At 53.7% G+C, this 23,551-nt stretch overlaps 2 protein-coding genes across 5 annotated transcripts in view; one reads left to right on the top strand and one right to left on the bottom strand.

Moving 5' to 3' along the window:
- The window catches only part of ELL (elongation factor for RNA polymerase II), an 80,400-nt gene extending 63,751 nt beyond the window's left edge, over positions 1-16,649 (bottom strand). For 2 of the 4 annotated variants that reach the window (XM_073803077.1, XM_073803079.1), the window contains exon 1: positions 16,490-16,648. In XM_073803077.1, coding sequence (XP_073659178.1) covers positions 16,490-16,624 — 135 coding nt within the window. In that variant the 5' untranslated portion in view covers positions 16,625-16,648. Of the gene's footprint in view, positions 1-16,489 lie in introns of all 4 variants that reach the window. The other 2 variants (XM_033853961.2, XM_073803078.1) reach the window with 2 other exon arrangements.
- UBA52 (ubiquitin A-52 residue ribosomal protein fusion product 1) overlaps positions 1-23,551 on the top strand; it is a 142,723-nt gene that overhangs the window by 93,579 nt on the left and 25,593 nt on the right. The window lies entirely within an intron of this gene.

Genomic DNA, 23,551 nt, shown 5'->3' on the forward strand with positions numbered 1-23,551 from the left:
GAGCACTCACACCTCAGGGGACACGCTGAGTGCCGGGGACACACGGAGGAGCCCTCTGAGCAGAGACTACAAAGGTGGGGGAGGGAGAGGCCCATAGAGACCTAGAGGAAAAGTGTTTGAGGCACAGGCACACACGCTGTTTCCTGAAGCTTGTGCCCTGCGGTGCCGTGTGCTGGCCACCCTCCCCAGCACTCTGACCTGTTTGTCTGATCTCGGCACTCTTGGGAGAGGGCCGGGCTTCTTCCTCAGCACAGCCTCCCGGGCCTCCTGGGGTGTAGGCTCTTCCCCACCACCGGCTCTGGCCCCAGGAATTCCACTTTTCCAACAGGTTCCAGCAAATGTTCCGTCTCCAGCAAGCCCTCCTGACCTGTAGGTGGAATTAGAGCCCACGGGACTGTCGCTCTTCACTCAGGACCCACAACGCTCGGCACAGGGCCAGGCACTCCAAAACTGGGATGTCACACCTGGGGCCTGGCTGCAGCCCGGCCTGTCCACCTAAGGACAGGTGCTCTGGGCCAGATGCCTGGGGCTGACCAGGACCCCACATGTAGCATCCCACTTGCTTACTCCCTGCGGCCAGGGCCTCGCTTGGGCCTCAGAGCCTGGGGAGGACTCACCAGGTAGCTGCAGTGTGCAGAGGACACACACACACTATTTCATTTCAGGCCCTGGGCAATGGGTGTTTGGCCACCATGCAGACAGGCTGGGGCGGTGCAGGGGACTGAAGAGAGGCAGGAGGCCAGCCACCCTGTTGAGGGATCTGCCCGCGTGGGCTGACTGACGCCACTCCTGTTCTGTTTTTCAAACGCAGTCCTGTGACTCTCTGAGTTACCAAAATCTCAACGCACATCCTGAGTGAAAATGATGGCGTGGGGTCACTGTTCTAAATTTCCCCTACATTTTCCGCAGACTTCAGGATTCCTCCTGGACGCCTATGTGAAACTGCTGTGCACATCTGATTTCAGTCACGTTCATCTATGACTGGGCCAGAAGGGGAAGCAACTACAGGCTCCAGAATCCTCAATCCCAGCACCCGGTTTTCAAAGCAACAATGCTCTTCCGTCCAGAATTGGCCAGCTTGCAGAGCTCAGACCCCACCTGCCAGGCCTAAGGCCAGCTTGGTACCACCCACAAGGTTAATCAATGGCTTAATAAGTAACAACAAAGAACACAAGACCCAACTTTAAACAAACAGAGCTCCCCAGCCTGCATCCTGCCTAAGGCCCGGCAGCGTCTGTGCATGAACTGTGTCCCCGCTCACCATCTCTAATGTGCTCTAAGGGCTGTCATGGGAAATGCTATTTACAATGGAACATGCCCACTCTGCTAAGCCCTGTACAGCCACCACCGAGTCCGGCCACCAACCTGTCCAGTCGACAGGCTCTGAGGGCCCGCAAAGACCCTGTAACCTTGAGCAGCAGAGGAGCCAGCTAGCCTGAGGTCTATGATGCCTGCACCCAGGAGATTCCTGGCCTATGGCTCCAACAGAGGAGCAAATGCCTACCTTTCAGAGACACCTCAGGCCTTGACTCTTCTGCTAGACAGCTAGGGCTGCAGCATGGAAGGAAGGCACAGACCCCACAACATGACCCCCATCCCGCAGGGGGGTAAAATGAGGTCCAGAGAGTGGTGCCACTGTCCAGCCAGTCCCCTCTCCCCAACCCGTGTCCTGCGCTGCACTCTGCAGCCACCCAGCCCATGCATGGTCAATACCAGTGAGAGTTTAGAAACAATACGGCCTGCCTCCCTACCCCGGCCCTCAGCTGTCTGAGGTACAGAGCTCAGACATCCGGAACCTCTGTACCTAGGCCTGCTGGGTGCCCATATGAACATGGAGCAGTGGGCAGCCTCCCCAGGTCTGCAGGCTGGCTCAAAACCAGCCCCAGCTCAGCCAATTCGAGGTATCCTGCTTCACTGTCCCAGGCCTGGGCCCTGCGTCCTCCAGTGACCTGCTTCAACACCTCCAAGTTCGCCCGCCCCCTGAGCTAAGCAACAGCAGGGGGACACCCACTCTGTGTGCTCGCTCTTGAATGGCTGAGCCCCGGGAACAGCACCAGGAGCTCCAAGAAGAGGGCACGGAGGCAGAAGCCACGTCTGCTCAGACCAGCCACTCACCAAAGCTGAACTGTGCCCAGCAGATCACTCACTTGGCAATTCCTGTCACACGAAAGCATCCAGGCCTCAGTGAATTCTTACATGAGAGACCAAAACCAGGAGGAAGAGAGGCAGGTGGCAGGAGCTGTGTGAAGACCCAGGACAAAGTGCAATCAGAGCCACGGCTCTGGGGCACAGACCCTGGAGAGTCACCTTCAACCCCTGGGGAAAAAGAGGTCCAAAGCTTTGTGCATTTGTAGCATGGCATCAGTCCACCTTCCACTGACAGCCTGTGAGCCAAGCCCCGCATACCCAGGCACTGGCAGGCCCCATTCGCTGGCCCCACTCTCACAGCCCAGGCTCACCTGGGGGGGTCACTAACCTCACCTGCTCAATAACAAGAAGGGACCCTCCCCACAGAGATGCTAGATGGCAGGGCTAAGACCAGGGAGGGCCAGGGGCCACATACCATTAATCCTACACTCCAGGCCAAACACCACCTCAGAATCCTTCTTAACACAGCTCCGCTTCCTGTCAGGGCAAGCTGGCACGGATCACCATGTCATGTGGCTCTACAAACAAGGCTCTCGACTAGTGGGACGCTGTGCACAGGTAAGGGAGCAAGCATGGGCCTGGTGCGCTCCCCAGAGCAGGCTGGAGACAAGCTGGACATAGGCGACTAGGGCTGGTTGTCCTCATCCCACTAGCCAGATCCACTGTGAGCTGAGCATACTTTGCTGGAACCAGCAGACATCTGTGAGCATCCAATACCAAAAATAGTACAACCAGAGGAGGAAGGAACACATTCTTCTAGCTGTGGCCTGTCCCTGCCCCAGACATCTCCCAGCAGTCTCTCCACCCTGGGATGTCCCCAGTATGATCCCCCTGTGGACCTCCCCCTTGCCTCGAACTTCCCCCTACACCGTCCCCCTGCCCACCCTGCCACAGCTCAACAGTCCCATCTGATTCTACAAAGGGAGAAATGACATCAGATAACAGCAAAATCATGCCATTTCTGCGAACAGAACCCAGAAACTGCGGCCCCTTGGCAGAGGCCTGCCCAAGAAGGCCTTCTCTAGTGTCCAACTCAGAATCATAAACAGATGGCACTTGTCAGAATCTAACTACAGGTAGCACTCGTCCAGAGCTGAGAACGCTCCAAAGGTTCCCCGAACGCCAACCCCCGGGCCCCGCCTGAGGACAGCTCACTCCTGGGGAGCAGGAGAGGCCTGCTGTCCGTCGTCTCCACACAAGGGACCCATCTGAAACCACTGTCATCTGACTGTTCCTCATGTCATGAAACACATTCGAAAACACTGTGGGAACTGACCCCTTACTGGGCACAATCTCCCCTCGGAAGGTGACACCAGCCCCACTGTACACCCATGGAGCCGAGGCTGAGGGACGAGGAGGACTTCAGCCAGAGCCTGACTCGAATCAGAGGCAGACGCCCACCCTCCCAGCTCGGCCAGGGACACGCACACAGCCCTTCCCACCCAGGCTGCACAGTTATGTTTCCAGAGTTCACCAGAAGGTCACAAATAAAAAGGCCAGGCCCACTGGAAGCTGTGCCAAGCCTGTCACTGTGCCTGAGAAAAGCTGTTCCCAGGAAACCCAGTGACTCACAAGAGGGGCAGGAAGCACTCGGAGTCTCCATGAAATTGGGAGGGCAGGCAGTCCCAGAGTGGACACCCTTGGGTTTGAGGCTCGATTTATCTATGCTGATGTGACCGTGGGCCAACCACCATTCTCTAGACATCCCATCCATGAAATGAAGAGGCTGGACAAAAAGGACCCTCTGAAGCATCCGTCTAGCCCTGAGATGCCATGGCAAGCTGTCTGCCAGGGCTCACAGGGCTGCAGGCAACAGCCCAGGGACCAGGGGTCCGAGGCCTGAGCTTTCCCCCAGGACAGCAACAGTCTGCTAAACACACCCATCCCAACACTCCAGACCAACAACTGCAGGCTTCTTCTGTAAAGAGCCAGAGAGTTAATGTCTCAGGCTTTGAGGGCCAGATAGTCCCTGTTGCAAAAACTCTGCCACCGCTGCAGTGCAAAAGCAGCCATAGACAACACCACTGCGTCCCAATAAAACTTTATTTACAAACACAGGTGGGGGCCAGATTTGGCCCTCATTTTAGATTCTAAGGCTGACACTGAAAAAAGGAGCATGCCATAACAGTGCACTTCATCAGCATCCTTATCCGATTCTGTTCACCTAACATGGTGGCAAACTACCGAGGCCTTGGTCTTGGGGGCCAACAGCTACAGCAGCAACACTGGGCCCAAGAGACCTCAGATTCTTCAGGGCCAAAAAGAGGGCCCATCAGTTCCACCACTAATCCCACAGGTAAAGGGAGCAGTCAGAAGGGCGATGTGGCACTGGCTCACTGTCAGGACCTTGAAAATGTGGCAGGGAGGGACCCACCATCAAGGGCGAGGCCAAGCTGAGCTTGCCCCCACTCTAGCCCCTGTGAGCTAGGCTGTCCTGACTCAATTCAGTGGGTTTTCCCCTTGTTGGAAATGTTGCACCGGGACCGTTAAATCACTCCCTCCAGATGTGGGGAGAACCACAAGGTCCACAGCAGGAAGCTGAATTTCCCCAAAAAGACTGCACTCCCAATGCAGGGGACTCAGGTTCCATCCCTGGTCAGGGAACTAGATCCCACGTGCCGCAACTAAGAAGCCCACATGCCACAACTAAAAACAAAAAAGATCCTGCATGGGCTTCCCTGGTGGCGCAGTGGTTAAGAATCTGCCTGCCAATGCAGGAGACACGGGTTTGAGCCCTGGTCCGGGAAGATCCCACATGCCACGGAGCAACTAAGCCCATGCGCCACAACTACTGAGCCTTCACTCTAGAGCCCCACGAGCCACAACTACTGAGCCCGGGTGCCACAACTACTGAAGCCTGCACGCCTAGAGCCCGTGTTCCGCAACAAGAGAAGCCACCATAATGAGAAGCCTGCGCACCTCAACGAAGAGTAGCCCCCGCTCACCACAACTGGAGAAAGCCCGTGCACAGTAAAGATGACCTAACACAGCCAAAAAAAAAAAAAGATCCTGCATGCCGCAACTAAAACATGCTGCAACTAAGACCTGGTGCAGCCTAAATAAATACATAAATACATAAACACATAAATAAATAAAACTTTAAAAGGAAAAAGGAACCTCCCGGCCCACTTACTCTCTTCAGGGTAGTAAGAGAAGGCAAGGTCACCCTGACTCCAGGGCAGCATAACAGGGTGGTCACCCCAACCAGGGCCCTCGGGCCCTCTCAGATCAGCCTCCCCTGGATGGAGGGAACCAAAAGCATGGGGGCCAGGGTGCACGTTGTGCGTGCACACGCACGCACACACACCATGCAAGAGAACTGGAGGCAGAAGCAGGACTGCACAGGGAGCCCACCTGCTGAAGTCCCCCCCGAGGGCAAGCGGGCTGCATCTGCCCACTGGGTCCAGAAAAAGACACTGCTCCTCCTCCCCCTCAGGCCCTGAGGCCAGGTCAAGGGCAGGAGCGGGGTCAACGGTACTGGAGGTCTTGAAGGCTGAAGCTCAGCCTGTACCTGCCCAGTGCCCCACAAAGGGCAGTGCCTGACCTTTGGGGTCTCCAAGCCGCTTCCCACCTGGAAGAAAGCCTATTTCCGAAACAGTCCCCTTGTGATTCAACATGGGACACAAACTGCTAAACTCACAAAAGTCGAGTAGATTCTGCCACATCGGAGCTCATGACTAGGGTAGGGCCCAGCAGCCTCAGGTGCCCGCAGGGAGGAGCCCAGACCCTCCCTGTCACATGACCTCAGGGCCTCTCTTTGGTTTTAGGGGGAGTGGGGAGCACAGAAGTCTTGTCTTTGGAAGGGCAGGAAGTGGTGAGGGTGGCAGAGAGCTGAGCTACCTGAGCTGACCCCATGTCACACACACTCCCACCCTTCCCTGGCCCTCAGCCCCCACTGCTTGCCCCCCCCACAGGTTCTCCAGACCACCCAAGGTACGTACTAACTCTCCCAACTTAGAGACCCGGGTCCTGACTGGGCCCAGGCTCCTACACCGTCACTGCTATCTCAACTCATTACTGTTATCCTCCCCTTGTCACTGTCATCTCCACTTGACCACAGCTTCTCATTCAGGGTGGGGCCACACCTGCTCTCCCTGCCCTTCCTGTCATCTGCTCCCAGGGGTGACCCTCTCAAAATCTTCCCTCAGGCAGGACCTGAAGCCAGCCCAAGCCCACCTCAAGTGTGGGTACCAACATGCCTCCGTTCTGCTGGGGTCAGGTTCTCTGTCACCTTCACAGGGAACTCCTGAGCCTATCAATGGTCCAACAAGTGCCAGAGGCCCTTCAGACCTTAACTCTCACCAGAGAGTCACAAGCATCTTAGTACATTTTAAAGGCTCCAAGATCACCTCTCACCCGTCAGGATGGTTACTATCAAAAAAGGAGAAAATAGGGCTTCCCTGGTGGCGCAGTGGTTGAGAGTCCGCCTGCCGATGCAGGGGACGCAGGTTCGTGCCCCGGTCCGGGAAGATCCCACATGCCGCAGAGCGGCTGGGCCCGTGAGCCATGGCCGCTGAGCCTGCGTGTCCGGAGCCTGTGCTCCACAACAGGAGAGGCCACAACAGTGAGAGGCCCGCGTATCAAAAAAAAAAAAAAAAAAAAAAAGGAGAAAATAACAAGTGTTGGTGAGGATGTCAAGAAACTGAAACCCTTGTGCACTGTTGGTGGGAATGCAAAATGGTGTAGCCGCCATGGAAAACAGTATGGAAGTTCCTCAAGAAGTTAAACATAGGACTTCCCTGGTGGCGCAGTGGTTCAGAATCCGCCTGCCAATGCAGGGGACATGGGTTCGAGCCCTGGTCTGGGAAGATCCCACATGCCACGGAGCAACTAAGCCCATGCACCACAACTACTGAGCCCTGGCACCACAACTACTGCAGCCCGTGCACCTAGAGCCCGTGCTCCGCAACAAGAGAAGCCACTGCAATGAGAAGCCCACGCACTGCAACGAACAGTAGCCCCAGCTGGCCGCAACTAGAGAAAGCCTGCACACAGCAACGAAGACCCAAAGCAGCCAAAAATAAATAAGTAAATAAATAAATTTATTTAAAAAAAAAGAAAAAAAGAAGTTAAACATAGAATATGATCCACATGATCCAGCAATCCCACTTCTGGGTGTATATCCAAAGGAACTGCAAGCTGGGACTCAGATAACTGTTCACCTATGTTCACAGCAGCATCATTCACAGCAGCCAAGAGGTGGAAACAACCCAAATGTCCACTGACAGATGGATGGATAAGCAAAAAGTGGTAGATCAAAACGATGGAAAATTATTCAGCCCTAAAATGGAAGAAAATACTGACACATACTACACCATGGACAAACCTTGAGGTCATTATGCTAAGTGAAATAAGCCAGTCACAAAAGGACAAATACTGTACGATTCCACTTTTAAGAGGTCCCTAGAGCCATCAAATTCATAGAGACGGAAAACAGAATTGTGGTTGCCAGAGGCTGGGGGAGGGGAACGGGCAGTTAGTTTTTAACGGGGACAGAGGTTCAGTTTGCGAAGATGAACAAGTTCTGGAGATGGATGGCGGTGATGGCTGCACAGCAATGTGAATATATATACTTGATGCCACTGAACTGTGCACTTAACAATGGTTAAGATGGCAAATGTATGTTATGTGAATTTTACAATTAAAGATAAAAAATAACAGGACTTCCCTGGTGGTGCAGCGGTTAAGAATCCGCCTGCCAATGCAGGGGACACGAGTTTGAGCCCTGGTCCAGGAAGATCCCACGTGCCGCTGAGCAACTAAGCTCGTGGGCCACAACTACTGAGACTGCGCTCTAGAGCCCTCAAGCCACAACTACTGAGCCCATGTGCCACAACTACTGAAGCCCACGCGCCTGGAGCCCGTGCTCTGCAACAAGAGAAGACACTGCAATGAGAAGCCCGCGCACCACAACAAGAGTAGCCCCCGCTCCACGCAACTAGAGAAAGCCCGTGTGCAGCAACAAAGACCCAACACAGATATAAATAAATAGGAGTGGTCTCAGCTATATATGGTTTCACTCTTAAAAAAAAAAAGATAAAAAATAACAATAGGGCTTCCCTGGTGGCGCAGTGGTTGAGAGTCCGTCTGCCGATGCAGGGGACACAGGTTCGTGTCCCGGTCCGGGAAGATCCCACATGCCGCAGAGCGGCTGTGCCCGTGAGCCGTGGCCGCTGAGCCTGCGCATCCGGAGCCTGTGCTCCGCAACAGGAGAGGCCACAACAGTGAGAGGCCTGCGTACCGCATAAAAAATAAAAATAAAAAATAACAATAATGAAAAATTTTTTTAGAAAAGGCTCTGAGAGATCCCAGGTAAAGACTGGGGTTGACTGGTCTTAGCACTCCCAAGGCCTCCTGACCACAACCCTGCCCCCAGTCCTGCCTGTCACAGGAGGAAGCCCCCAAGGGAAAATGTTCATGCATAGAGTGAAATCAGCCATGGAGTCCAGCCTTCCACAGGGAGCCCCCAGGAAGGGGCTGCAGCCATCTACACCCACACAAAGCAGAGGAGTCACAGCTACTCACTCAGGGCTTCCCTGGATGACGAAATTAACCCCAACTTCCGGCTCAGGCACTCCTTAGCCCCAACTTCCTCTGGCTGCTCCACCCTCCCAGCCTCCCTACCAGCCTCCCTCCTTCAGCCGCTCTCTCAGATCTCACGCTGACATTCTAGGCCTTTCCTGGAGGACCTGGCTGGAGCCAGGTTACCTGACCCCAACGTGTAGCATCCTTTGAGGGAGGCACTCCCTTGTTAGGACACCCTCCCTTAGTATCTAAGACAGACACAGGGGCAGCAAGGCAAACAGTGAGGAGCCTGGGTTAGGAACCAGGGTAGGTGCAAGGGCACGTACTCGGGAAAGGTGTCCTGTGCCAAGCCGCAGTCTCCCTTTCTGAACGTCTACCAGGAGAACACCGATGATGGAGCAATGATGTGGAGCATTAACCACAGCCCTTGATCATCGGCGGCTCATTAATTTCTTGAAAGCACAGCAGTCCAAGGCGGGCTGAACTTCTCCAGGACCTCCTGTTATGGAGTGTGCCTGGGAACCCTGGGAAGTGCTAAGCAAGCCTTGGGCCCTCGACCCAATGTTATCTGCACTTGGACGGCGTAGCCCACCTGCTCGCCTGCCCATGAGGCTGACTTGGGGTGACACTGACACCCAAATGCTGTCTCAGGGTGCAGCCCCTACGTCCAGGCCCAGCCTTGGCTCCCCCAGTGTCCAGAACACCCACTGTCCAGAAACTGGTCAATGCCAGCACAATAAAGGAAACCTGCTATCCAACTGCCCCTGAGCAACGAACACAATCCAAGAACCAGAAAAAGAAAGGCTGCTGGCTTCCAAGGCCACCACATCCGTTCTAAACCGCCTTCAAATTGCACTGGTTAGGACACTGGCAAGAAACTCATGACATCCACACCCTGAGACAAAGTTAGCAACCCAGAAAGACACGGGCCCTGAAGCAGCATCACCACGGCTGCACACGCACGTCTTCCACCTCGCCCCACATCAATGACGATGATGCTGATGCTGTTCACCCACCACAGACCTGCAGCAGCTCTCTGATCAGCCACAGTCGCCTTTCCTCCAGCCAAGCGTCACTCCAGAGGTGACCATTAGCGTCTCATCAAGCCCTGCATAACCCGACTCTCACAAACCCAGCTCAGGCATGACAGTAAGCCGAGTGTGCAAAGACACTTCTGCCCTATGGCCAGAATCAGGAAAGGTCAGAAATGTCCACCTCCCCCAACCAGGTTCAGGTGGCAGCCCAAATACTTCTACATCTGTCCCCTTGCCCGACCCCAGTGGACCCCAGCTCAGGCCATCAAAGTCTCCACCCCCAGCCTCCCCACCTCTAGGCCTGACCTCCCTGAGCATCCAACACCACAAACCAGACCATATCCCTCCTGGGCCTCAATTTCAACATAACAATAGTTGCACCGTTCAGCACCTGCAACCTCCAGCTCCACTCGCAAATGCACAGGTACACCAGGGATGCCTCTCACTGCAATTCAGCATCTCTGCACAGCCCTCAGTACCGGACAGCAGACTAGGACTAAAGCCACTAAAAAACAAAGTTTAGCACTGCGATAAAAAAGAATCGAGACCTAAGATTATATGAGGACACCACTATGATGTCCACTTCCTCTGGATGCAAGACAGAGGAAGGCGCTGAGGTGCCAACAACAGCCCATGGAACAGGGAATTGCTAGTGTTCCTCACTGAACTCTACAGCTTTTGTGGTAAAAAGAAAGAAACTTTTGACATGTGTCGCTTTTAAACAGGAGTTCGGTGACCCCACAAACTTCACAGACATGTGAGGCCCCCTCCCCTCTGGAAGGGTTGTGGCGAGTCACCAACGCACCCCTTTGACCTGGTGACTCAGCCAGGAGCCGCATCTCAGTGTGGCCAGGGAGGGACCCAGCTAGGAGGATATAATTAGCGTCAGATTCCAGTGCAGCCACTTAGTGTGGGAGCAGGAGATCTCCCCCTGAATGGTTTACTTGGACACCAGCTTCTTTATTAAAAAGCAAAGTGATAAAACTGTACATGGTGCCTGTCTGTGTCACTTACTGCACTACAGGTCAGAGGCTGTTTGCAGGGATTGTTCTGGAAAGCATCCCTGTGGTCTCTGGGTGACTGCAGAGTGGCCACGTATCGCTAGAGGTGAGATCTCAGACACCTCCAGGCCACGCGAGTCACAGACCAAGGAGAAAGTCGTAAAGGCAGAGAGCAAGGGAGCAAGGCCCTACAAGTGAAGGACCTAGGGGAAGCAAACCCAAAGGCACAGGATGGATTTCCAGCCAGGCACGTTGAGCAGGGCTGTTGCCATGAGGAAGCAGATTTCCCAAAACCAGGGTCTGCTCCGGGACAAGAGATGCACGGAACAGGAGAAACAGTCTTGTTTTTCAAGGACTCCCCAGAGATGTCACAATCCGGGTGTGATGTCAAAACTACTTCAAGGGTGATGAACTCTGGCCTTGCCGATGAGTCAACAGAGGGTGGGTTTCCGAGAGCCACCGGCTGTTTACACACAGTCACCATGGTGAATGGCTGCCGGAAGCCTAGTCAAGGGTCACAGTGGCAGATGCGGGGCTTGGCCCCTCACACAGCCTCATAGGCCATCTGCAGAAATGACCAGCACTCACTCCATACCCCAGGTTGCTCGCCTTCCCTCAGTACCTATGAGACGTGCGCCTCTGGGAGGGACTCACCCCACCCAGACCTACTGAGTGCCCACCTTGAAACACACATGCAAACCGAACCCCTACGTCATGCTCCTGACACCAATGGGCCAGCCCAGTCCACTCGGCCACCACCCTTCAGAGAAGGCAAAGCTCAAGGCCACACATACTGCATTCCAGCCAGATGCCCGGTTCTCAGCCCCATCCCAGCTGGGAGACTCCTTCTGGTGACTCGGCCTCCCAGAGTCTTTACCTGTTTCCTCACCTGAGAATTGAGAACCGCTCCCCACCACAGGGCTGACAGCCAGGGGACAAGATGAAGTAACATGTACAGCTCAGGCCAGCGCTGGCATGCAGGGCACAATCCACAGGCACTGGTTATCACCTGCAAGCTTTCTCAGGGGAGAGGGCACGGGACAGTCAAAGCTGGCGACTTCAGGAATTTGCATGGCCACTCATGTCACCAATGTTCTCGGGACCCTGGGATGCTGGCATGTCATGAGGACTTGAGACCACAGTGGGACTCCCTTTCATAGCTGTGGCTCAAACTCCCGCCCAACTGGAGAGGCAGCCTGGGCCGGTGAGGACAGTCAGCATGACCTCAGGCAGGCAACGCTGCCCCTCAGAGCCTCAACTGCCCCCAATGAACAGTGGGAACAATAAGCTAGCCTTCCTGCCAAAACTGTCAAGAAGGTGACACATGCCTGGACAACGGGCTTACAGGGGCCTGGCCAGAGGCCAAGAGGGGCAGCGAATTTAGCTATTCCTGAAGACAGCTCGGGGACTTCCCTGGTGGCGCAGTGGTTAAGAATCGCCTGCCAGTGCAGGGAACATAGGTTCGAGCCCTGGTCCGGGAAGATCCCACATGCCGCGGAGCAACTAAGCCCATGCGCCACAACTACTGAGCCTGCGCTCTAGAGACCGTGCTCCACAACAAGAGAAGCCACCGCAATGAGAAGCCCGTGCACCGCCAACGAAGAGCAGGCTCTGCTCGCCACAACTAGAGAAAGCCTGTGTGGAGCAACGAAGACCCAACGCAGCCAAAAAAATTAAAAAAATAAAGACAGCTCATATGAAAAACAGACAAGAAGCGACCTAGTTAGGGCCGAGTGGGGCAGCCCCCCAGGAAGGAGAGACAAACCCACCTCCTGGGGCCTCACAGTGGGAGGGGAGTAGAGGCTAAATTAAGGCTCCTCCTGCCACCGGTGGCCAGGCTGACACCCACGCAGCTAGCCCCTTAGCAGCAGGCAAGCAGCCCCCAGCGTGGGTCAGAACAGTCACAGAGTATTGTTGCAGACCTCCTCTTCCTAAGCCCGTCCCAGGACAGAGCCCTGCAGCTGCCTCCACGTCTTTACCTGGGCCTTGCCCCCTGCCCAAACACCCTCCCCAGCCCCTCATGTCTCAAGGCCTATGCATGTGCCATGCCTGGAACTCACACCCCTTCCCCCCAGGGGACCCCTCGCCCAGCAGACCTCAGCTCTGGCATCTCCTAGGCAGCGCCCTTTCACATCGCCCCATTTTATTTCCTTCCTGACAATGACTGCTGACAAGCTCTTCATGCTGATTTCTGTGCCACCCTGTTCATCATCTGTCTCCTGCCTCTAGAATGCCAGCTCGACTGGGGACTCATTTGGTCACTTATAAATGTCCAGCCCCTGAGCAGTGTCCCTGTACAGAGCAGGCGCTCAATCAGATTTGGGAAAATGTAGGAGCCCAGGCTCTCCTATAGTCTCTGCTCAAACCTCCAGGTGGGAACCAGCCCTGAGTACCGACACCAAGTGCTGAGAACCTGGGAGGGGTCAGGGCTGCACTGAGGGCCGCACGTGTGCCAAAGGAATCCCAACAGCCCTGAGAGGAGGAGCCAGAGCTCAGAGAGGGCAGGGCCCTGAGTCCGGAGAGAAGGATCTGGAGCTGGGAGGGGTCAGGTACTGGGACACTCATAATCCTAAAGAGAAGAAGGAACCAGAGCAGCCACTGGGATCCTCATAGCTCTGAGGAGGAGAACCTGGACCGGGAGGGGTCAGGCACTGACCCAAGGCCTCACGCAGGTAGAGCCGAGATTCAGAGATTCAAACCCAGATAGGCTCCAATTCCCAGGTTGTTTGGGCCCCTCCCTGGGCCCTCAAACAACAATATGCTACTCTTCATCAAAGACCTTTTAATCTGGGGAGGGGAGGATCATTCAGCAACAGAGCCCACCAAATCCGATGATGAAATACTCAGGTGGTCGAGGGAGGTGCCCCAGGGAAGGTCACTTCCGTTCAATCACTGTCAGGGACACTTCTCTGAACAGGCGCATGATGCTGTCTTGGAAAGATGGGCTGTGTTTACGCTTCCCCTCTCTTCTCTCCCGGAAGTAACCCATCACAGTGAAAAGGGAGATCCACGGGAGTGCCTTGGGATGCACTCAAGACTGCGTGAAGCCCAAGTCTGGACGGTGGCAGCTGCACATATGACTACATCTTTACCTTCCACCATGTTCCAGGCTGGTCACTAGGTCTGTACAAAGGCAGCTCAGACTCCAGACCTCTCTGCAGAGGGAAGCTGTCAGGGACTTCTCCGGCTACTCCAACAGCTAGGCTCCCAGGAGCCACAGAGAAAGTTTTGAAGGATGCTCCTCTCCAGGCCCCTGCCACATTTGAGTCTGTAAAAACCTCTTTGCAATTACAGTTGCCCCTTGAACAACACAGGGGTTAGGGGCACCAATCCCTGAGCAGTCAAAAATCCCTTATAAACTTCACAGTCGGCCCTCCATATCCTGAGTGCCGAACCTGCAGATTCAACCAACCGTGGGTCCCCTAGTGCTGTAGTATGTGTTTAGTGAAAAAAAATCCACATACAAGTGGACCCGGGCAGTTCAAACCTGTGTTGTTCAAGGGCAACTGTAAAAATTTTGTAAAAGTAAAAACCCTCCCCACAAGTTGCCACTGGCAAACCATATAACCACAGCGCTAGAGAATAGAAAACTCTAGACGCTACTGACAGTCAAACATATGAGGTTTTGTTAATAACCAATACACTTCACTAGTCACACAAACAAGTTCTTCAAGCCGCCTTCCCCATGCCCACCACCCAAGAACACTGAGTGTGCCCAAGCTGCCCTGATTTTACTTCAGTCCACTACATTGCCCACTGGATAAGATTAAATACAAAACTGCCAAGTAACTTAAATGACAAGTCAGCCTCTGAGAAAAATGAAAGTTTGAGTCACCCCCAAAATTTAGCCCAGCTAGCCAAGTTAACACGAGTAGCTTGAGAAGGAGAAGCTCTTCGAGGGAGCCCTTTCCGGCTGATCAACACAGACATACACAGCTGGGCTCTCCGTGGGACGAACTTGAGTCTACAGTTATACCTTCACCCTCACAGGAGGAAGATCCAGCTTAGGGGATGTAACCAACACCCTAAATTAAAAATAGCAGCGTGACAGCATGAGGTGGACGCACAGGCAGGCCTTCCGGACAACTAGATCAAGGGAGGGCAGCATGGCAGGGAAGGCGGGGCTCCGAACTCACAGTGACCAGGTACCAAGCTCACCTTATTTACATGACGCATAAGCTCTCCCCCAGCTGTTTCTAGGAAATCCTGCCTTCCAGGGGAACAAGTCAGAATTGCCCAGGGAAAAAGACTCCCGGCTGGAATTCCACAAGGAAGGGAGGTTCAAGCTGGCCACCGTGCCCCCTCCTCCTCACCTGCATTGGCACCCCAGCCTCACCTTGGGGAATCCCTTTTGACAAGGTGAGAACTCACTCTTCCAGAAAGATGAAATCCCGGTTCTATGAAGGGGAAACTGAGACACGAGGACAGGAAGGAAATTGTCCAAAAAAGTGGGAAGAAGAGCGGGAAGGGTGGGCACTGGGAACAAAACAGGGGAAGAAATTCCCAGCTTAGCTAATGGTGCCGAACAAGTCCAGGGCAGGAAGAAAGCCACATTCCTTCCTAGTTAGTCTCTCTCCTCACCCGCCCGAGGCCCCCCCATCCCCAGTACACACGCGCGCACACACACGCACACGTTAGGGCCTCCCTGAACCTGACGCCAGACCCCTCCCCCTACAGCCACTGACTATGAAGCCCCCACTTTGCAGGAAAGGAGGAAAAGGGCTCCCAAACCACCTCCCCTCAGGACCTGACCACTGGGCACCTGCAACTTCTGTCCCAACACAGGAGGAGGGCGCCATGACACAAACAGAAATGGGAAGAAGCAGTTTCTGACCACGGGCCCCAGATGTGCCCCAAAGTCAGGCCTGAAAGAAGGTAGAAAGAAGCCTCTCCCCATCCCCCCGGACCAGGTGGCAGAACTGAAACGCCTCGAACTTCCCGAGATGGGCCCAAATCGGCCCCTGAGAAGTTTGAGTCAGCAGCCAGGTGCAGTGGCCAGAGCTCCTCCCCAGGTGCCCACAACAGGCTCCCAGCTTGGGAGAGGCACCATGCCAGCAATTCCCTCCCCAAAACACTCCCACTTTCTAAAGGTGTCCAGTGATTCAGGTTCACCTAGGGAGTTGGGGACAAGCTGTCAGGTTCTGCCCAAACTCCCCTTCACAAGAACCAAGAGTGAACCCAACTCCAGAGGCCTCATTGGAAAGCATCAAAGACGGCCCCCAAGTGTAGACACAACCTCCATAAACAAACGGAACAGGACCCCACAGATGCCCCGACAGCGGTGCCCCACTGACCCACCCTGCCAGCGTCCTAGACGTTAAAGCTGCTCCCCAGGAGTGCAGTCAGCCATCCCTACCAGCCACCCTACAAGGAGCCAGACTGAGAAGTCCCAAACCCCCACCTCCCGTGCTCGGACGGCGCTGCCTCCACCCCCTCCCCTGGTCAGGTGAAAAAACGAGTTCCTGCCCAGGTGCCGGGTAAGTCGGGAAAGGCCCCGGACGCCTCCAGGTGCCGACACAGACGTCCCCCGGACCAGGCGCGCGAGTTCGGGCCCCTTGGCCGCCCTGGGCCGCCCGCCAGGGTCGTCTCTCCGCGCCGAAGCTCCCCGCGCTCCGAGCCGGACAGGTGCCCACCCCGCGCCCCACCGGCCCAGGAACCCGCGATCAGCACCTCAGACGCCGGACCCCGAGCCCCCAGGCAAGGACGCCACGGAGAGGGACGCGCGAGGCCGACCTGCGCCCCGACGTCCCCGACGGCCGCGCCAAGCCCCGTGTCACTCACCTGGCTGGCGCGGTAGCTCTCGAAGGCCCTCAGGGCACTGTCGGTGAGCTTCACGTGGAACACGGACACCTTGCTGCCGTCGCTCACTCGCCCGCACGACAGCCCGTAGCTCCGAGCCTCCTTCAGCGCCGCCATCTTGCGACCATCGCTCCCCCGCCCCCCCCTTCCCGGCTCCAGGGCCGGAGGCGCGCCGGCCGCGCCCCACCCCGCCGCCCGCTGACGCGCTGCATTATTCATGAGACGCGACTGGCCACGCCCCCTCCGGATCCAGCGAGAACCACAATCGCCGTCGCACCCCCCGCCGATGTGCTGCATTATTCGTGAGACGCGGCTGGCCACGCCACCCTGCGGGCCTAGTGAGGCCCACAGTCACCGCCCCGACTTCCTGCATATTCATAAGGCGCGGATGGCCCCACCTCTCAGAACTCTAGAGGTGTCCGCTTTCGTGCCCGGACTCCGCCCCGACACGCGCCCACATTCAGGCCCCGCCTCAATGTGTATTATTCATGACCCTGACAACCAGGCCCGTCGAAGCCCCGCCCCACCAGCTGCTGACGTGATGTATTACTTACGCAGTCTCTCCAAGTCTTCCGCCTTTGGCTTCTGTTGAGAGCCCCAACGAGGGCGCGGAGGGGGCCAGGCCGGCGCAAAACACGTGGGGGGGGGGGGGGGGGCGGAACCAGCTGCAGGCTGAGTGGGTGGGCGTGACTATGCAAACCGAGCGCGCGTTGGACGCTGGGTTGGGCTGGTGGGGCTTCCCTAAGGTTGTTGGGGAATTGTGGGGGCTGGTAAACTTTGCTCGCAATAAGACTAGACTTTTTTTTTTTAATATTTATTTATTTATTTTGGCTGCGCTGGGTCTTAGTTGCGGCATACGTGTGGGATCTAGTTCCCCCACCAGGGATTGAACCCGGGCCCCCTGCATTGGGAGCGCGGAGTCTTACCCACTGGACCACCATGGAAGTCCCAAGAGTAGACTTTTAATAGAATAAAATCCTACATCCCCACGGGCCCTGAGAGATGGTGGTTGTCCAGTTTTCCTATTAAAAAAAAAATTTCACATATAAAATTAACCCATTTAAAGTGTACAATACTGTGGCATTTAGTACATTCACAGTGCTGTGCAGTCACTACCACCATCTAGTTCCAGAACATTTTCATCACCCCTAAAGGAAACCCTATACCCACTAAGCAGGTTATTCCTCATCCCCCCTCCCCAGCCCCTAGCAACCACTAAGCTACTTTATCTATGAATTTGCTTTTTCTAGACATTTCGTATTAATGGAATCATATAATATGTGACCTTCTGTGACTGGCTTCTTTCACTCAGCATGATGGCTTCAAGGTTAGTCCATGCTGTTACCTGTATCAATGCTTCATCCCTTTTTATGACTGAATAATATTCCATTGTGTGGATAAACCACATTTTGTTTATCCATTCATCCATTGATGGACATGTGGGTTGTTTCCACTTTTTCACTATTACGAATAGTGCTGCTGTGAACATTTATGTACATGGTTTTGTGTGGACAGATGTTTTCCCTTCTCTTGGGTCTATACCTGGGAATGAAATTGCTAAGTCATATGGAAATTCTATGTTTAACCTTCTGAGAAACTGCCAAGCTGTTTTTCACAGGAACTGCGCCATTTTGTCAATTTCTTGTTTTACATGTGGGGAAACTGAAGCTGAAGACCAGCTCTGGCTTGCCCAGGAGAGCTCCTCCTGGGCTCCTGGGTCTTCTGACCTGCAAAAAGTTCCTGAGTTGTTTTCCTTCTCGCTTGAATCTAATTTACGGTGGTCATAGAATGAATATTTTGAGGCAAGACAGGAAGGTGAAGGTGTATGTCTCTACCCAGGTGGTCTCATTAGTTCTGCCCACCAGTGCCAGGCTGGCACTACCATCTCTTTACCCCGATCATGAACTGCTGACCCTAAAGGCAATGCTAGATTCTGTGAAACCTTTTTCCATACCTGTCATTAATATCTCCATTTACAAATGGAGAAACTGAGGCTCAAAAGGGTTAGGCAACATGTGACGATATTCACCCTACCAGTGAATGGGCTGCTTGGAACTTTGAACTTGGATCTTTCTGATCCAGAGCCCTCCTGATTACCCTTCATCCTGCCTCTGGTACCTGGGTCCCTTTCTGTATTTCCTCATTGAACAACCCCAGCACAGGGCCTAGCACAGAGTAGGTGCTCAGGAAATATGTGTTGAATTAATAAATGATCTCATTTAATCCTCACAACACAGTTATCAGCCCATTTCAGGGATGGGGAGAGCGAGGCCCGGAGAATCTGGAAGGTCTTACATACTGCTGCAGAGATTCCAACTCCAGCCTGTCTGAGCTCAGGGCCAAAGCTCTGGGATCCTCCACCCTTCATCTAGGATCAGATCATCCTACCACCAACATGCCAGCACTTGCTCAGACACGCTGACCTATTTACCCACTGCTGTGCCCAACTGCGTATCCGGAGGCTGGGCCAGGAAAATACTGGAGCAGGCCAGGGCTGCACTGCCCCTAGAAGGGCCACAGAAAGGCAAGAAGGGTAGCTGTGGAGCAGGCAGTCTGGAGTTAAGAGGATGAGGAGGGGAGAGACAGCCAGACTGCTGAATGGAGTAGAACATGGGAGGAGCCAGCTCTAAGTGCTGACCAGCTTGCTGTGTGACATTGGGAAAGGCATTTCCCCTCTCTGAGTGTAAGTGGATTCATCTGAGAAACAGACAACAGTACTAGTAACAGTCACCCCACGTAGAGTGTTTAAAACACACGAGGCTCTGTGCTCAGTGTCTGGCACCCACAACTGCCTTTCGGGGTGGATACAGTGACTTGGTCCCATCTGCCAGATGAGGAAACTGAGCACTTAGAGAAGTTAAAAGACTTAGGAACACTGCAACAATGGGCTGTAGTGCTTGGTAACAAGTATTGATTTTTCTCCACTTTACACTGAATGCCCCAGTGGCTCCCAACAGGACCCCTGAAATGATAATGGAGGAAATCATCAGGCATTGGCATGCTCTCCAAAAGCCTTTAAGAACTAGGTCACTCAAGAAATTGGAAGCCAGTTGATCACCTTGAGTAGCCTCTCAACATATATTCCACGTAACAAGCCCATTGAAAAAGGTCTAGCTCTGTGATGGGAACAGTGACCCTAGCCTGACCCTCACCCCTTGTAGCCTTGGATGTGTCTCACCCTCTCTGTTCCTCATTTTGTTCATCCATAAAATAGGGATAATAACAGCATTTACCCAAGAGCCTGGCCCTAGACCAAAGGCAAATGGCATCGTCATGGAAATTGTTATTATTATTAATGGGTTTACAAGAGTTTATGTACATAACCTTTCCGTTAGACATTTATGTTCTTTGCAGTTTGTGGGTTTTTAAACTACACTGGGATGAACACCCACTATTCATTAGTTGGCTATCGCTAATATATGTATTAGTTTGCTATTGCTGCCTATTGCTGTGTAACAAAGTCTCTCAAACTTAGTGACTTAATATAAGGAACATTTATTATCTCACAGTTTCTGTGAGTCATAAGTCTAGTATGTTTTAACTGGTTCTCTGCTCAGGGTCTCATGAGGCTGTAATCAAGGTATTGACTTGACTGTGTCCTCATCCAGAGGCTCATCTGGAGAAGGATCTGTGTTCAAACTCCTTCAGGTTGTTGGCAGAACTCATTTTTTGGTGGTTGTAGGACTGAGGTCCCCACTTCCTTGCTGTCAGCTGGGGGCCACTCTCAGGCGCTGGCCACGTGGCCCCCTCCATCTCAGCAATAGAGACCTCCCTCATGTTGAATCCCTCTGACTTCCTCTTCTACAACCAGCAGGGTCAGGCCCACCCAGGTTATCTTAAGGTAAACTGTGCCCAATAACAACACAATCATGGGAGTGAGGTCTACCACATTCCCAGACCTGGGATGACACAGGATGAGAAATCTTAGAAACGCCTTAAAACTTCTGCAACGCACAGCCCTTAGAGACACATCTCTGCACATCTGTCCCAGAACTTCCTGAAACTTGAGATGCTAGGTCAGAGCAAATGGACCTTTGGGATTTTGAAGCAAACAGTTTTGCAGCAAAGGGAACGTGATGATCCATGAGAACACTCAGTTTGGAGCTGGCCCCTTTGCATGGTAGGGTGGCCAGCAAGCAGCCTGCTCCGGTGCTCCCTTAGCTGGGCACCTCAGAGCCAGCAAGTCTACCTTTTGGGGCCTCAGGACTCATTTGTGCAATGGGTAGGGGGGCGCTCACAGCTCTTCTCGGGATGGGGGTAAAGACATCTGTTGTCAGGGATCCCCAAGACCGCCCTCAGGTTTGATAATTCACTAGGAGAACCCAGAAAAGCTGTTACACTCGTGACTATGGTTGATCACAGCGAAAGGATAAGGATCAGCAAAGGAAAAGGGTGCACAAGGCAGAAACCAAGAGAAACCAGGCACAAGCTTCTGGCTGCAGACAGCACTGAATTTTCCCAGCAATGACAGCAATTCCATGTGACAACACACATGGAATACCGCCATCCAGGGAAGCTCACCCGAGCCTTGTCCAGGGTTTTTGTTGGGGAGGAGGGGTCAGTCATGAAGATATGGCTGACCACCCACGCGATGAAACTCAGTCTCCAGCCCGTCCAGAGGTTGAACTGATATCATGTGGCCAAAAGCCCCCACCCTAAATCATATTGTTAGCATGGACTATCTGGTGTGGCCCACAACCTCAGGTAAACACTTATACCAGTCAGGACATTCCAAGAGTCTAGAGGTGACCTCCCAGGTGCCAGTCAAGGGCCGGTCCTTTAAATGTGCATAGTTTGGACAACCCAGGCCTGATGAGTTATTTCTTTAGCACTCTAAAGCAGGTGGGGCTCCAGGTGCCCTCATGGCTCCAGCAGAAGTACCACAGAAGGCTTTAATAGTTCACTGTGTGTCACGTGACCACCCAGGAGCCAATCACTGTGGCCAGGGGGCTAGTATGCTCTGATTGGTCAGGCCTGGGTTGCAGATCCACCCCTGAAGGCTGGTGGGGAACCAGCTCCATCTGCATGATGAGGAGTAAAGGTGAGTTCCACCAGGAGGAGAAATAGAGCACAAGCATTCAGAGACACTGATGATTCCACACTGGGTGACCCCAGCCAACACTCCCCACCAGGAAGTTGTCCTTTAAGGATGACATGAGATGGAAGTATGCAAAGGTCATCCCACTGAAGTGCTCGGGAGACATGAGCTCTCACACGCAAAGCTCATTCTACCATGTTCACTTCCAACTCACAGCCCACTGAGAGTCGCGCCCCTCGAGGGCAAGTTCAGGCTGAGTCATCGCCGAAGACAGGGTACACAGAAGGCACTGGTATATGTTTTGATGTGAAAGAAAAATCCATCCTAGTTGTCCTCTGAACATACCACGCACCAGCCAGCCAGCACACGTTTGCACAATCTATGCCTGAACCAGGAGCAAGCACCGTTTGCCACCCACCAAAGGCCTCCTTGTGCCTTTAGGGCAACTTCGATGCCCCTCGTCCTGGATGCCCTGGCTCCCCACCCCAACCCTGTTCAGACTACTGAGGATGGAATGACCAAGGGGGTGAACACATTAAAGTCACACATCTGGCCATGGCATTCAAGGCCTTTCTCATCTCCTGGCCTTAACTTGCAGTAAGATGCAGAACCAGCTGGTGGGTGGAGCATGTGCTCTGGAGGCAGGCCGACCTGGGCCAAATCCTGCCTGTTGCTTCCAGGTAGTGGGACCCTGGGCAGGAGATGTCTCCTCTCTGGGCCTCAGTCTGCTCAGCTAATAATGGGACACAACCAAAGCAACCATGGAGAAAAGGGGCAAAGGTGGAGGGCACACCCAGCCTGACTCCATCATTACTAAAAAGCTACAGTCTTCAGGACAGTGTGGAACCTGCCAAGGGGACACAGAGACCCTCACCATAGAGCAGAGTCCAGAAAAGACACACATGTGTGGTCAGTTGCTTTTGACAAAGCTGCCACAGTAACTCACTAGGGAAAAGTAAGTCTTCAGATGTTTCTGCAACAACTGGATGGCTACATGGAAAAAAATGGGGACTTCCCCGGTGCTCCAGTGGCTACGGCTCTGCGCTCCCAATGCAGGGGGCCCAGGTTCGATCCCTGGTCACGGAACTAGATCCCACATGCCGCAACTAAGAGTTTGTGTGCTGCAACTAAAGGTCCCACATGCGGCAACGAAGATCTCATGTGCTGCAATTAAGACCCAGCACAGCCAAATTAATTAATTAATATTTTAAAAGAAGAAAAAAATGAACCTCAACCCCAACCTCACACCACATACAAAAATTAACTCAAAGTGGCTCATAGATCTCAATGCAAAAGCTAAAGCCATAGGACTTTTAAAAGAAAACCTAGAAAATCTCTACAAGCTGGGCTCAGCAAATATTGACAAAAAGCACATGGAATGGAAGAAAAAAAACTGACCAATTGGACTGCATCAAATTTTAAATGTCTGCTCTTTGAAAGACATCATTAAGAAAATGAAAAGTGAGCCACAGAGTGGGAACTACATTCACAATATACCTATACGACAAAGGACTTGTCCCCAGCATACATGAAAAATGGGCACAGAACAAGGCTGCTGTGGGTAAACAGTGGACTAACCCCATTGCCAGCACACAATCAGTGCTCAGGAATGTCAGCAGTGGTGACTCTCACACCCGGGCCAGGAAGTCACCCCAGCCGGCCCACAGTCCCCCTGGCCAACCTTCAGGCCAGCTTCCCAGCCTGAAGTCAAGGAGACTGAGGAAAGAGGGGGTATCCTGCCTGAGATGCAGGTCTCCCGAGCCTGGCCAACCCATGGTCCCCGCCCCAGCACCTTCCATGGAGCCCCCTTCCTGTCTGAGGACAAGGTAGAAACCTAAGGGGGCTGAATGGTGGAGAGGAGAAGCAGGTCCAAGCCACCCCAATTTATGCCCTGAGAGTAATCCAGGTGGCCCAGCAACGGCCTGGAGCAGGCAGGGCAAAGATCTAGTTTCCAGGCCTGATGGCCACCTTCTGCTGGGTGGCTGTGGCCAGTTGCTTCTACTCCT

This window comes from Tursiops truncatus, chromosome 3 (assembly GCF_011762595.2).
Source record: "Tursiops truncatus isolate mTurTru1 chromosome 3, mTurTru1.mat.Y, whole genome shotgun sequence".
Classification (NCBI taxonomy): domain Eukaryota; kingdom Metazoa; phylum Chordata; class Mammalia; order Artiodactyla; family Delphinidae; genus Tursiops; species Tursiops truncatus.